The 14,248-nt window shown below is 50.7% G+C and overlaps 1 protein-coding gene and 1 pseudogene across 2 annotated transcripts in view; both read left to right on the top strand.

Annotated features, from left to right (window-relative positions):
* LOC102010898 (creatine kinase U-type, mitochondrial) overlaps nt 1–5,025 on the top strand; it is a 5,894-nt gene extending 869 nt beyond the window's left edge. Inside the window, exons 2-10 of one of the 2 annotated variants that reach the window (XM_013512557.1) lie at nt 186–361; nt 946–1,144; nt 1,350–1,445; nt 1,794–2,015; nt 2,123–2,208; nt 2,328–2,451; nt 4,163–4,297; nt 4,444–4,569; nt 4,787–5,025. In XM_013512557.1, the coding sequence (XP_013368011.1) occupies nt 204–361; nt 946–1,144; nt 1,350–1,445; nt 1,794–2,015; nt 2,123–2,208; nt 2,328–2,451; nt 4,163–4,297; nt 4,444–4,569; nt 4,787–4,903 (1,263 nt within the window). In that variant the 5' untranslated portion in view covers nt 186–203 and the 3' untranslated portion in view covers nt 4,904–5,025. Of the gene's footprint in view, nt 1–118; nt 362–945; nt 1,145–1,349; nt 1,446–1,793; nt 2,016–2,122; nt 2,209–2,327; nt 2,452–4,162; nt 4,298–4,443; nt 4,570–4,786 lie in introns of both variants that reach the window. The other variant, XM_013512558.1, reaches the window with a different exon arrangement.
* Nucleotides 5,026–11,705: 6,680 nt separating this feature from the next.
* LOC102007118 lies at nt 11,706–12,855 on the top strand (annotated as a pseudogene).
* Nucleotides 12,856–14,248: the final 1,393 nt, after the last annotated feature.

Genomic DNA, 14,248 nt, shown 5'->3' on the forward strand with positions numbered 1-14,248 from the left:
CGGCCTCCTCCCGCCGCCGCCAGCGCGCCGCGCCTCGCCTGCACCCCTGCACCCCTCACCGCCGGCACCGGCGCCCGCTCCGGCCTCAGCTCCATCCGGATCCCCATTTTGGCTTCAGCCTTGGCTCGGCTCCGGCCCTCCGCCGACCCGACTGCATCCTCCCTCCCGAAACCGTCTGTCGCCAGGTCCTGCTCCGGAAAGCCATGGCTGGTGTCTTCTCCCGTCTGCCATCCGCCCGCCAGGGGCTCAGGCTCCTGGCTGTGGCCGGCGCTGGGTCCCTAGTCGCTGGGTTTCTGCTCCGCCCGGAACCTGTGCGGGCCGCTCGCCAGCAGCGCCAGCGCCGGAGACTATATCCTCCAAGGTATCAGCCCCGGGCAGGGGTGCAGCGGGGTGGTATGATGGGAACGAGGGGGGCAGAGAGGGGCACCTGTGCCACGGACAAGGGCTCTTATTACGGGGGTCCTGGAGACTTCGGGAGGGTGGGAACGGGCCCAGGCCCCTCAAGTAAGAGCCTTTCTGGGCATCCGCAGCCCACCGTCACCAAGACCACCGCTGACCCTAGGAATTGTAGTCGCACCCACTTCTCAAATCCGTAATCCGAAAGCCAGGGGCTCCTTTTGCCCTCCAGCTCTTTTCCCTGCTGTTCTCCTCTATTTCCTGAATTCTTAGCCTGTCCCCTCCCCCCTCCCTAACGTGTTTATGGGAGGAAAGAACTGTGCGTGTCTGGGAGAACTGAGTCAGCCAGCCACAGGCAGCTAGAACTGCTGAGAAAGAGCGGACCCTGAAAGTCCCTAAAGAGATTAGCAAGGCTAAGCCTACCTCTAATTCCCCCTCCTCCCGAGGAGCAAAATCAGACACGGGCTAATTGGACGGCTCCCAGCTGGCCACACTGGGTCTCCGTCTCAGTGCCCGCTCTCTATGGTTACTGGGCACCCCCCTCCCCAGCGCTGAGTACCCGGACCTCCGAAAGCACAACAACTGCATGGCCAGTCACCTGACCCCAGCAGTCTATGCACGGCTCTGCGACAAGACCACACCTACCGGTTGGACGCTAGATCAGTGCATCCAGACTGGAGTGGACAACCCCGGGCACCCCTTCATCAAGACTGTGGGCATGGTGGCTGGAGATGAGGAGACCTATGAGGTAGGGGCACCCAGACTTTCCCTACTGACCCAAGTCGCCTTCCCAGTAATCCCTGTTCCTTCTCCTGAAAGACCCCCTTATACTCCCTCAAGACTAGACCATCCACATGCGATTTTTCTGACCCAGTGAAACCAATCCATAATTGAAGTGTCAGGAAGATTTCTTCTCTGTAATCACCTCTCCCTGTCTCTTAACTCCCTTTCAGGTATTTGCTGAGCTATTCGACCCTGTGATTCAAGAGCGACACAATGGATATGACCCCCGGACCATGAAGCACACCACAGACCTGGATGCTAGTAAGGTGGGCTCCATATCCTGCTTCTAGGTTGTGTTGCCTGGTGGACTCCATTCTGCATTTCCAATGCCTGCCTGCACCTTATTTCCTGGTTCTTGGTCATTTTTCTGCTGAATGTTTAATCCTGAAGTGGGAGAAGAATCCTGTCTTAAGGAATGACAGAGATGGAGATGACAGGGTGGAAGGAAATGACCGTGCTGTAGCGTGGGACGTGTGGGGAGGGGTCCCAGTGCCCTTTCAGTTGAGTGCTTGCCCAGCGGGCCGCTGGTTCCAGCACGGAGCCCTCTCATCCCTACGATCTCTCCTTTCCCCGCTGTGTTTCTGTGACTTGCATTCATTTTCCTCATCGCTCAGATCCGTTCTGGTTACTTTGATGAGCGGTATGTATTGTCCTCAAGAGTCAGAACTGGCCGAAGTATCCGAGGACTGAGTCTGCCTCCAGCGTGCTCCCGGGCCGAGCGGCGAGAAGTGGAACGTGTCGTGGTGGACGCGCTGAGTGGCCTGAAGGGTGACCTGGTTGGACGTTACTACAGGCTCAGTGAGATGACGGAGGCTGAACAGCAGCAGCTTATTGATGTGAGGGTCCTGGAGAGGCAGCGGGGGGCAGGGCCAGAGAGGAGGCTGGGAAGAGAGGCTGGGGCCACCATGATGGTTCTTAAACCCAGCTGCTTTGCTTTCCCCAGGACCACTTCCTGTTTGATAAGCCCGTGTCCCCGCTGCTGACTGCAGCAGGAATGGCTCGAGACTGGCCAGATGCTCGTGGGATCTGGTACGAAGCTGCTCCTCACCTCTTTTATCCTCCATGCCACAAAAAATGATTTTTTTTTCCTCTCTCTCTCCCCATTCTTATCTTTCTTCCCTCTTGATCCCTTTATCTCCTCTGCTCAGGCACAACAATGAGAAGAGCTTCTTGATCTGGGTGAACGAGGAGGACCACACGAGGGTCATCTCCATGGAGAAGGGTGGCAACATGAAGAGAGTGTTTGAAAGATTCTGCCGGGGCCTCAAAGAGGTGGGAGAGGGGTGTGTAGGGAGCCAGGTGGGAGGAGTACAGAAAATCAAAGGGCAGCCTGGGCACACTGATTATGTCATTCATTGACCAATCCCCGAGTTTTCTGGTAGGAAAAGGGTCACTGTTAATTACTCCAGGAAAATAGGTACAAACTAGGAGTGTTCTGGGAAACCAGGACACCGGGTCACCCTAAGAACAGGAAGAGAGAAAGAATGGAATCTAAGGAAGTAAACAGTTGTCAGATAATGCAGAGAAGGAACAGCAGAGATGTGAATCACTTTCCCGGGATGCAAGGGGCTGTGCAGACAAAGAGAGCATTTGAGCCTGTATTGATGTCCGAGGTGAGAGATTGATGTGATCCTGTTTCTAAAATCATCCCCCAGTCCTGAGCCAAGGTACGCCTGGACTCGATGCTGTCGTTTCCTGCTGAAGCTTTTTGTCCAGGCTTTAAACTGAGAGTGGCAGAGAGAGCGGGGAGGTGGAGGATAGAATGGCTCAAGTTCAGGGTGTGTGGTTCTCAGTGAGGGGTTCAACTGCTTCCGTAATCCTGTGTGGACCGCATGTCCAGAGTCACTTTTACATGAGAGACTGCCATAAACCCAGTTCTTACTGCACTGCATGTTCTCATACATACAGTTCTATTTTGGACTTGCAAAGAAAGCAAGCTCTTTTAGGTTCCAGCCAAGAACTTTGTACTATTTTTGGCAAGTAATGGATAACGTTCTGGCTATGAGTGAATAGGGAAGTGTTCTTTAAATTATATACCTCAGTTTCCTCATCTGTAAATCTGAGATAATAAGATTCTTATGTTTTAGGTCATTGGGGGGATTAAGTGAAATAATGCAGGTAACTGATCACAGAAAGTCTCAGTTGGCTGGGCACGGGGTGCCTGTATTCCCAGCACTCCACTCAGGAGGCTGAGGCAGGACGATCACTGTGAGTTCAAGGCCAGCCTGGGCTACACAGAAAGATCCTGTCTCCAAAAAAAAAGTCTCCGATGCTGAGCATGTAACAACCCCCTATGCCATGGCTCTTTCTGAACTATGAGCAGGGCTCCTTTGCTTATGTTGGGTGGTGGTCTCTGTGCCCAGTGCCCTGGCAGAGTGCTCCATCTCTTCAGCTTTAGTCATCTTCCTGATGGGGCGGTTAAATGAAACGGGAACCCACGCCCCGTGCCCTTCTTGCTCTCTCGCACACACCTTGGCATCTGGCTTTTCTGCTGTTTTCACATTTCTGTGCTTTCTCACGTTCTTCCTCAGCTCACAGCAGGCTCTTTTGCCTCTTCCTGTTGCAAGGCTTACACACTTATTTTCTGCCTGCAAGGACCCTCTGCTAATTGGCAAAGCAGAGATAATCAGTGCATACAGAACTCACTGAATAATCTTTTCTCTGCTCAGCGTACCCCTCTGTCAGTTCCCTAGATCATTCTGTACGCAGCACTCCCTCAAGTTTCTTTGCATGCATGACCATAGCAAACTATTCCCACTGAAGGAAAGGAAAGGAAAGGGGAAAGGGGAAAGGGGAAAGGGGAAGGGAAAGGGAAAGGGAAAGGGAAAGGGAAAGGGAAAGGGAAAGGGAAAGGAAAGGAAGCAGTGTCAATTATTCACACTCAGGTTTCCAGTTCTAGGCCTATTTCTAGAGTTCCTGTGGGTCTAACTAAGGAGGGGTCCACATATCCTTGATTTTTCACTAATAACCTTTGTGGACTCAGGTGGAGCGGCTGATCCAGGAGCGTGGCTGGGAGTTCATGTGGAATGAGCGCTTGGGATACATCTTGACCTGTCCGTCTAACCTGGGGACTGGACTTCGCGCCGGAGTGCACATCAAACTACCCCTGCTGAGCAAAGTAAGGGAACTCTGGGGTTAGAGAGTGGTGCCCGTGTATGAATGGGGAGGGAGAGGGAGAGAGCACTTTGAAAGGGGCCAGACATTATTTGAGCAGGTAGGAAAGTCTCTGTCTCGCTTGACCCTGCCTGCCATCCTGGTTTCTAGGACAGCCGATTCCCAAAGATCCTGGAGAACCTGAGACTGCAGAAGCGAGGTACCGGAGGAGTAGACACTGCTGCCACGGGCAGCATCTTTGACATCTCCAACTTGGATCGGCTGGGCAAGTCAGAGGTGAGGTGCTAAGGATGAGGGTGTGGAGAGGGATGTAGGCCTGCAGGAGCTGAGACGTGATAGCAGTGAGCCGCAAGGATGTAATAGAATCTGCAGTGAAATTCAGGCTGGGTGGGGAGGCAACTGAAAATGAATGTCCAGAGCAGGAGCATCAGTCAGTGCTAAAGAAAGAAACGCAGACTGTGGGGAGCAGAGATCAAGGGTTAGTGTCCTTCAGGTGGAGCTCGTACAGCTGGTCATCGATGGAGTGAACTATCTGATTGACTGTGAGCGGCGTCTGGAGAGAGGCCAGGACATCCGCATCCCTGCACCGCTAATCCACAACAAACATTAACTCCCCATCTGTGGCAGATGCATCGGGATCCCCAGGACTTCTGCCCATTTAGTGGTAGATGATCCCGCTTGCCCTGGGCCTGCCCCCCGACCTCCATCCCAGTAAAGACTCCTTGCCATGCTCCCGCTGTCTGTGTTATTTCTATTGGTGGGGTGAAGAGGAGCAGCCCCCAGGAAATGAAAAGAAGCAGTGGGGTGTTTTATGATGCAAGAAGACTCTAGATCCAGCATGCCAGGAAAACTGCTTCTCAGGTGGGTGGAAAGCATTAGCATTTACCCATGTTCTTCGCCAGCTTCCTGGGAATAATTAGGATGCACTTTATTCACTATGATGTCAGGTTTCTCTCCACAGCCGTTTCCCTTAACTATAAAGACAGGCTCACGGCATGTGGTCAGGAAAGCTGATGGTCAGTGCTAGGGCTCAGGACAGTTGTGGCCGGTTTTCTAGAAGTCTCAGGCTGAGTTTTTACCTACAATGAGGCAACAACTAGAAGAAACATCACAGTTTTGCTCCCCAGGATCCACTGATACTTGGAAACCAGCTCTCTACCTGTAGGCCCCTTCACTTGAGGGATTTTCCTCCGGGGCGGGGTTCGAAGGGCCGGACAGCACCAAATTAGGGCTTTGATTCTGGGTCAGGAGACAGGGTCAAGCTGTGCCGTTGGGAACTCTGATGTTCTGGACTCTCCCCTCACGCAGGGCCCATGCAACAGCTTGTCACTGCTCAGGAGTCACTTACTCAGAGGTGACGGGCACAGGCCGAACACTGGTGAGACCATGCGTAGCTGGGCGGGGCTGAACACCACCTGGAGGTAGAGACAGCAGTCGGTGCATCCAGTAGCCCCCTGGCTCTCTTGTGGTCTCCCCAGACCCCAGTCCATCAAAGCCTACAGATTTAGGGGCCAGGATGACAAAAATGGTTAAGAGAGGTCAGATCTGCCAGGCATGGCAGCACATGCCTATACTCCCAGGCTGAGGCAGGAGGATCACTGCAAGTTCAAGGCCAGCCTGGGCTCCAGAGTGAGAGCAAGGCCAGCCTGGACCCTGCAGAGTGAAACCCTGTCTCAAAAAGAGAAACAAACAGAAAAAAAGTCAGGGCCTAGATCTGCCTTCCAGCTGATGAAGGAAGATGCATCTAAGTGTCATAGACTGGCCCAGCTCCTCTTCAAATCTATGTCTCCTCCATGCTCCCAAAGTATCCTACCACAGACCTTCCCTAATGTGTCTCTAGCCCCTTACGTAATATTTCCTTAGACTTCCACCTTCAGAAATCCAGGACAGTCCTCTGCCCAGTCCACCTAGGTTATGGAATCCAAACCCTAGCAACTAGCACCTGCAGCGACCCAGCCTCCCCACCTGCTATTGTACCAATTTCAGTGAAGATCTCAGTCAAAGCTACCAGGCAACACAAGGAAGTGGGCCAGAGCCTGCAGCCATCCCTCAGCACTGAGGACACAGGCTGACCATGAAGAGAGCTGCTTGGCTATGGACGAGTAGGAAGAAAGGGAGAAGAATTCAGCTTTCGTGATAGAGCACTGTGGTCATGACACAGGGGAGGAAATGACTTCAAAGTGCTTCTTCCCTCCATGCGACAATTTCATGACCCCACCCTCCCCAGAGAGCCCTCCTTTCCCTCGGCCCCACCACCCACAACCTCTCCACAGGTGACCTCAACTCTTAGCTGCTGCTGTGCTGTAGCTCCTCTGGCTGCAGCCCACAGAGCGTGCAACCCAGGGCTGTCAGGTGGGAAAAGCCCAAGTGGTTCACACGCCAACCATTCTGCCCTCAGAAAGTAAAGACCACAACGTGGAGCTGGGGTGGGGTGGAGAAGCAGGGGCAGAGGATACGGGGAGAAGTCGTGGGGAATTAATGGGTAGGGAAGTTACTAGGGGAATGGGAGGTAGTAGTGGATTATATTTTTCATTAGGATTAGAAGATCCAATAATCCTGAAGGATAAGGACACCTCCATACCCCTTTGCGAGGGGGGTGGCATGGAAAAAGAAGAGGCCTCAGAGAAAAGCTCCTGAAGAAAATATTACTGTACAAGGTTCAGGGCCTCAGTGAACAAAGCACACTAGTGACCCAAGGTCACTAGCCTGAGTTATGACGGAAAGATAGAATGAACAGGGAATGTCACAGGGAAAGATTGCTTGGGCCTTGGATCAGCTAGAAGAGTGGTCTGTGGGATGGATGTTTGGGAAGCAGCAGAGAGGGAGGGGAGTAGGTGGTACCGAGACAGAGCTCCAGCCCAGGGTACCCAGCCCTCCGCAGTCCACCTGGACCGGCTCCTGCTGCTCTCGCTCTCCTAGAACTATTAAGAGCTGACCCAGCTGCAGGGTCTGCTCAGGATGGAGTTGGGGGCACAACTGGGAGAGCGAGGAGCAATGTGAATGGGAAAGCAGGCAGGCACTGTGCCGTTGAGCTGTCTCCCTGGCCCCTGGGAAAAGTATCGGACTAGAAGTCAGAATGCTGAGCTCAGTTTTGCCTCTGATGTTAGCTGTGGGACTCTGGACAAATTACTTGCCCACCCCCTGTTTGTTTGTTTTTTTTCCTTTTTGTTTTTTTTGTCTTTTTGAGACAGGGTCTCGATATGCAGCTCAGGTTGGCCTTGAGCTCACTTTGTAGCCCAGGCTGGTCTCAAACTTCAACGATCCTCCTGCCTCAGCCTCCCAAATGCTGGGATTACAGGTGTGCACCACCACACCTGGCAACACCTCCCTTTTTTGTATGTTTGTTTATTTTGTTTTTTTGAGACAGGATCTCACTTTGTAATTCAAGCTGGCCTTGAGTTCACTATGTAGCCCAGGTTGACCTCAAACTCACGGTGATCCTCCTGCCTCAGCCTTTGGAGTGCGTGGGCCACCACACCCAGCACTTCTCCTTTCTTTAATTTTCTCGATGGTAAAATGAGTATTAGATAATAGTTTCTATGACAGAGAGGTTATTGAAAGACCCTAGAGTAACAATCAGAAGAGCAAGCACTGGTCTGTGGGTTCTAAACTTCCGTGTGCACCGGACTAACTGAGGTGCTTGTTAAAATGCGGATGCCGAGACCCCCAGCCCCAGAGATTAATCAACTAGCATGCTACCTCAGCAACAGCATTTTAAAGACCTACTCCTCACATGATTTGACACACAGTAAAATTTGGTAACCACTGCTTTATTCCCCCTCCTCATCCTACTTGTGATCCAAACCCTCTTATCTCCTGTTTCCCTATCTCTCGCCCAACTCTCCCTTCTCTTGGGTCTCACATGATGCCAAACCCGTGTCTTCATGTTTCCTCCTCTACCCTCTAGTGACCTCTCCATCTCTAACCTCACACGATCACAGAGGTGCAGCTCCCAGACTTCAAGGACCGCCTCCCACTATTTGCGGGAGATCCAGGACTTGGGCTGGAGGAACCACAGGCAGCCATGGATCCCTTGTCTGTCTGCATAAGTTGGTGTAGGCTATGCAGGGAGAAGGCAGGTCTAGGGGTTTGCGTGGTATTAAGATAGGTCCAGAGAGACATCAGTAGCTAGAATGACCTCCCCAACTGTGATGGGCCAGTATAAGCATCACAGATCAAAGGTCAGATTTAAGGGCCCAGAGGGTGTTAGAAAAATAAGTGACTGGGGAAGAAAAGACCTTCATTTCCTAGATGGGAGACTGAGGTGGCCCAGTGTTTCCTGGCAGGGCTGAATTAGAGCTCAATCTCAAGCCTCATAGTATCTTCCTCTTTCTAGGGATTGTCCCAGCCGAGGGTTCCATGCTTAGCCAAGCTAGACCTGAGTCTGCTGGCAAGATAAAAGGAAAATGCAGTTCTAGATAAAAACCTTAGTGGATTATAAACTCTCGGGATTACAGAACTCTAGAACTAGAAGATACCTCAAAGATCGTCCTGGAAGTCCAGACAGCAAAAAACTTATAAAAGTCCAGAGAGTCCAGACTTCTGACTACATTGTTTGGTACTCTCTCTACACCCTGCTGGGCATAGGAGTACTTGGGTAGCCTCACCTGGGAAACTGTCAGCAGCAGGCCCCTCCAGCAGTGCTTTCTTGGGAGCAGGCTCTTCCCACCACCCCCACATCCACACAGCTGTCCTACTCTGCTCTGCTCCCAGTTTTGCTGATTTTCTAGAAGATGCTTTGGGGTCTCTCCTACGTAAGAAAGTAAAGGGAGGGTAGGGAGGAGACCTAGTCTGGGTCAGGGCCAGCTTCAGGCAACACAATTCCAAACCCTGCCAGTGTTTAGTAGTCTTCCCCATATCCAAACTGAGCTTCCTCTGTCCTTGTGGGCCTGAGACCCCCGAAGCAGCTCACTACTCCCCTCTATGCATTTACTCCCTTCCTGTTCTTTGCTTCGCTCTGGAGAGCAAGGAAGCAGCCTCGGAATCCAGCGTGAACCCTGGGCGTCCAGCTTGCTCTACTTCATTCGAGCCCCACAACTCTGGTTTCCTAAAGGACAGGGAGAAAATCCTGTGCTGGGAAGCTGAGAGAACTTCAAGGAAGAGGATGTGGTACAAGTGGGACTCAGGGGTCCAGGAGACATTAAGCATCTGGGATGGGCTGCCCCTGATGATGATGGTTAAGCTGCTGGGTGCAGGATAAGTTAGAATCTGCAGTTCCCAAAGGTCCATACCCCAGAGCAGGCTCCTGCAAGAGCAGCCATCCCACCTCTGTGGCAAAGGTCTCTCTTAGGCAGAAGCCCTACAGCTGACTGAGACAGACAGCAGGATTGACAGGGAATCTGTCGTGTGCTTTCTATACCCAGCACTCTGACCAAGGGGCCCATTGTGTCCAGCATTTTCTCTGAGATCAGGGTCTCGTTTGGAGCCTGGACGGGGCATCGGGCCTTGGATAGTGCCCATCTGACTCAGTACCAAGACACCGAGCCCCATGACTTCCCCTCCCTCCTGCTCCTTAGTTAACAACCCATGATGTTCACTGCCTCTGTCCACGTTCTAAAACAGTAAACGACCCCTGAGAGGAGCAGAAGATGGAGAAGTGGAATCCAATGGATTTCTTGGACTTCGAGTGGTACAGATAAGAGTCATAAAGTAGATTATCAAGGAACAGAATCCAAAGGCGGATCTAGATAGGAACCTTTGGCAGCAAGAAGGGGGTTGGGCCAGGAAGACCGGCAGAGAACACTGAGAGGCAAGCTCTGCCCGGGGCAGCAGATCTGAGTCGGGTAGGGTGGACTCTCACCAGGTTTTATGGTGCCCTCTTGGCCAGGGTTACCTCATGGAGTGCCAGCAGCTACTCTGAAGCTCTTTACACGGGCTCCGCTATCAACATAATGCATGGTCAGTCTGTCCACCAACAGGCCTCCTATTTTAGCAGCTGGACAACAGGGCCACTCAGTTAGAACTGAACCATTGAAAAGGAACCTCAGGACCTCACCCCAGACAAGATGTAATACCAGACCAAGTCCTATAACCCTGGACTGGAGCTGATATTAAATAAACAGTCCTGAACTAATTATCACCATTTGCTTGAAGGGAAAGAACAAAAAGAGTGATATACTTCAAGTCTTCCCAAAAAGAAATAAGAATCCTATCTCATCTAATGAACTCAAAAGCCCCCAATGTTCATATTATAGACTTCTTTTTTTTTGTCTTTGTGAGACAGGGTCTCTCTATGCAGTTCAGGCTGGCCTTGAGCTCACTTTGTAGCCCAGGCTGGTCTCGAACTCGCAGTGGTCTTCCTGCCTCAGCCTCCCGAGAGCTGGGATTACAGGCATGCGTCATCACGCCCGGCTAGACTTCTAAGTTAGATAGAAGTTAATAGAGCGGGATCAGGCCCCTGAGGAAGTCAGTACAGAAGATAAGACACACCAAAATTGTGACTGAAGGCAAATTTGGAGGAGGGCTAGTCCTCAAGGTGGAGACGTGATGCCTATCAGCCTCCTTAGAGATAAACACAGCTTGAGATTATACTGTGACCAGCACCATCCGATCCAGTGAGCCCTGGTAGTGCATCAGACTTACAGGTGGGTGACCAGAACCCTGACCTATGCCCCCATTCCTTTCTAGCAATGCCTTTGTTCTTCCTACATTAGAAGTTATAGATAAGATTAATGATGCAGGTCATCCATATATTCTTGCTACGTGCCTCGTTTCCCTATTAGATCAATATAGCTAAACAGCTATACTTGTAATCCTACAGGTAATTTGACCCATAGTTATCCAAGTTGTGATCTTGCTGCATAAAATACCCTTGGACAAAGGGTGTCAGTGGCAACCCACTTTCAGGATCCCTCCTGTCTCTCAGGAGATTTCTCTCAATAAACCTTTCCTGCTCTTAACCTCTTTTGTCCTCAAGTCCATCCTTCAGTATCCAGAGACACGAGCTCAGCACAGCTGATATCTAACAGGTTGGGAGTCACTCCTCATGAGCCTAAGTATTATTAAAAACTTCTTATCCCTCTTTCACAAATGAGGAACTTGGGTTTTCTGACACATGGTCCAGGATCTTTCACCTCATTCAGGCCATCAGGATTCTAAATTATCTCGGAGATTCTGAGTTGGCCAGAGGCAAGGAACAAGACCACGGTGTCAGAGAGACAAGGCAACCAGCCACCCCGGCTCTCGGCACCCATAGCCAGCAAGGAAACAAACAGCCTGACCTAAGTCACAGCAAGAGAGGCTGCCTGGCCGAGAACAACCTGACTGAGCGGTGGCAGTGGTCAGGCTTCCCTGGCAGACTCTCAGCCTGTAGCTTGGGAAGGCCTCACTTCTGGTTCCTGCGCCTCCTTAGGCTATGCTGAGGGGACACCACAGGGGACCCGGTTTAGCCCAAGCTCCATCTTCCTCTCAGGATGCCCAGCAATGATGGCTCCTTTGGGGACATCTACCAGGCATTTAACATCACCAATGGGGAGCGAGTGGCAGTGAAGCTGGCCTCTCAGAGGGCCAGACAGCCCTTCTGTAAACTCTGAGACTCAAGTGGGGGCTGGCATCTCCTGCACAGGGTGGTGTGGTCTGGAGAAGGGCTATCACATGCTAGTCATGGAACTTCTGGGACCCACCCTTGAAGACCTCTTCAGTTTCTCTTCAAGAAGATTTACAGTGAGAACTGTTTTGGCGGGAGGGGTTGTTTGAGACAGAATCTTGCTATGTATGTAGTTCCGGCTGTCTTTAAACTCACTATGTAGCCCAGGCTGGCCTCAGACTCACAGCGATCCTCCTGCCTCAGCCTCCTGAGTCCTGGGATTATGAGCATGTGCCCCTACACCCAGCAGAAAAGTATGTTAGCTGACCAGATGATTAGAGAACTGAAAATGTACGTATGAAGAATTTTACACCCAGAGACATTAAGCAAGATAACTTCCTAACGCGTATTGAGTGTTCACGTAATAAGTTACCCCTTACTGATTTTGGCTTGGCCAAGAATTACAGCGACAACAGAACAAGGCAGTACACACCAGAGAAGACAAGGACCTCACTAGCAATGCCCCATGAGCTAGCATCAGCGCACATCTCGATACTGAGCAGAGTCACCAACATGATATGGAGTCATTCGAATATGTTCTCATGTATTTTAATAGAACCAGCCTGGCATGGCAAGGACCAAAGGCTGCCAAGAAAAAGCAAAATTATGACAAGATCCGTGAAAAGAGAGCTGTCCACTCCTGTGGAAGTTCTGTGGAAGGGCTTTCCTAGAGAATGTGCCATGTGCTAGCGCTCCACTCTAAGGACGGACGCCCCAAACCCCTCATCCCTGAAGCAGCAATTCCGCATCCTTTTCAAGACCCTGACCCACCAACGTGACTACACCTTTGATTAGGTGTAGGTAAAGCAGAAAGCAGCCCCGCAGGCAGCCTCTCCCCCAGGGCAGCAGGCCCAAACCGCCACCAGGACAAGCAAACTGACAAAACAGAAAGGAACGCAAAAGCTTCTAGGCATGAATTGCGGAACAGAAAAAGCAGAGCAGACAATGCTAGCGGCACTGCTTCTCCCCAAACCTAGGAATTCTAGCTCAGATGTACACTAGCCAGAGACTGTGGATAACCACAGACTTGGTGTAAAAAAAGACTTAATTTCAGGCCAGGACTGGTGGCCCACAACTGTAGTCCCAGTACTTGAGAGGCTGAGGCAGGAGGATCACTGCAAGTATGAGCCCAGCCTGGGCTACATATGATGAGTTCAAGGCCTGCTTGAACTACATGGTGAGATGCTAGCAAAAAACAAAAGCAAAAAATTTCAGAATATGTTGGCTTTGGGCAGCATTGGTGATGCTGTATCCTAAGCCATAGCCACTATAATGCTGAATATTCACTGAGATAGTGAAACATGGTGTCCAGGCTATTGTTTCATAGTTTCAAGTGGGAAAGTTAAGTAAATGCTTGACATACACCCAAACTGGGGAAGAAGTTCTGCAGGACCTTGTGCTTGCCAAGCAGGCACTTGTGCCACTGAGCTATATTCTTGGTCCAAAACCTTTTATTTTGTTTTTTGGGTTTTGTTTTGGTTTTTTTGATTTTTCTCCGGTACCGGGAGCCGAACTCACGACCTTGCGCTTGCCAGGCAGGCGCTTTGCCGCTGAGCTAAATCCCCAGCCCCCAAAACCTTTTATTTTGGACTGTACTGTTTTGAGATATCTGTTTCTTTGTATTTTAAGACAGGATCTCACTATGTATTCAAGGCTGGCCTTAAACTCACTATGTAAGCCAGGCTGGCCTCAAACTTGTGGTGATCCTCCTGCCTCAGCCTTCCTATTGGTATTACAGGTATGGCTACCACGCTTGGCTAGATCTCATTTTAGAAGAACGGTATAAACATTCTTCAGTCACAGATGTAATGGTTGTAAGCGCTCACAGTTAAGCATTCTTAAGAGTTTTTCCATCCTGGGGTTTGTAAGTTGTTCACTTAAAACATTCTTTAAAGTTTTTTACTTGCTGGGCATAGTGGTATATGCCTGTAATTCAAGCACTCAAGAGGCTGAGGCAGGAGGGATAGAGGCTGAGGCAGGAGGGTCATAGCGAGTTCGAGACTGAAGGTCAACTTGAACTGCATAGCAAGACCCTGTCTCAAAAAAAAGACTAAATAAATAAATAAATAAATAAAAGGAAAGAAAAAAATCCAAGGTTAAGGTAAAAAAAAACAGCCAAGGAGGCCACCAGATTCCAGGAGCCTCCATGAGAAGGACCTCAATCAAAGGAGCTGTGGATATGGAATCCAAGAATATTTCACCTTCAAATGCTTCTACTTGTCCAGAGTAGCTGTCTGCCATCTCTTGCCCCCATTTCCCCACCTTCAAATAAATTGTCTTCTTTTGTTAAGAAAAACAAACAAACAAACATTCTTTAAACGGTTGGCCTTTGTTTACAAGCCCAGCTGGTATGGCAGCAGCTGAGGCCTC

This window comes from Chinchilla lanigera, unplaced genomic scaffold, assembly GCF_000276665.1.
Source record: "Chinchilla lanigera isolate Chin_1 unplaced genomic scaffold, ChiLan1.0 scaffold00015, whole genome shotgun sequence".
In the NCBI taxonomy this organism is placed as follows: domain Eukaryota; kingdom Metazoa; phylum Chordata; class Mammalia; order Rodentia; family Chinchillidae; genus Chinchilla; species Chinchilla lanigera.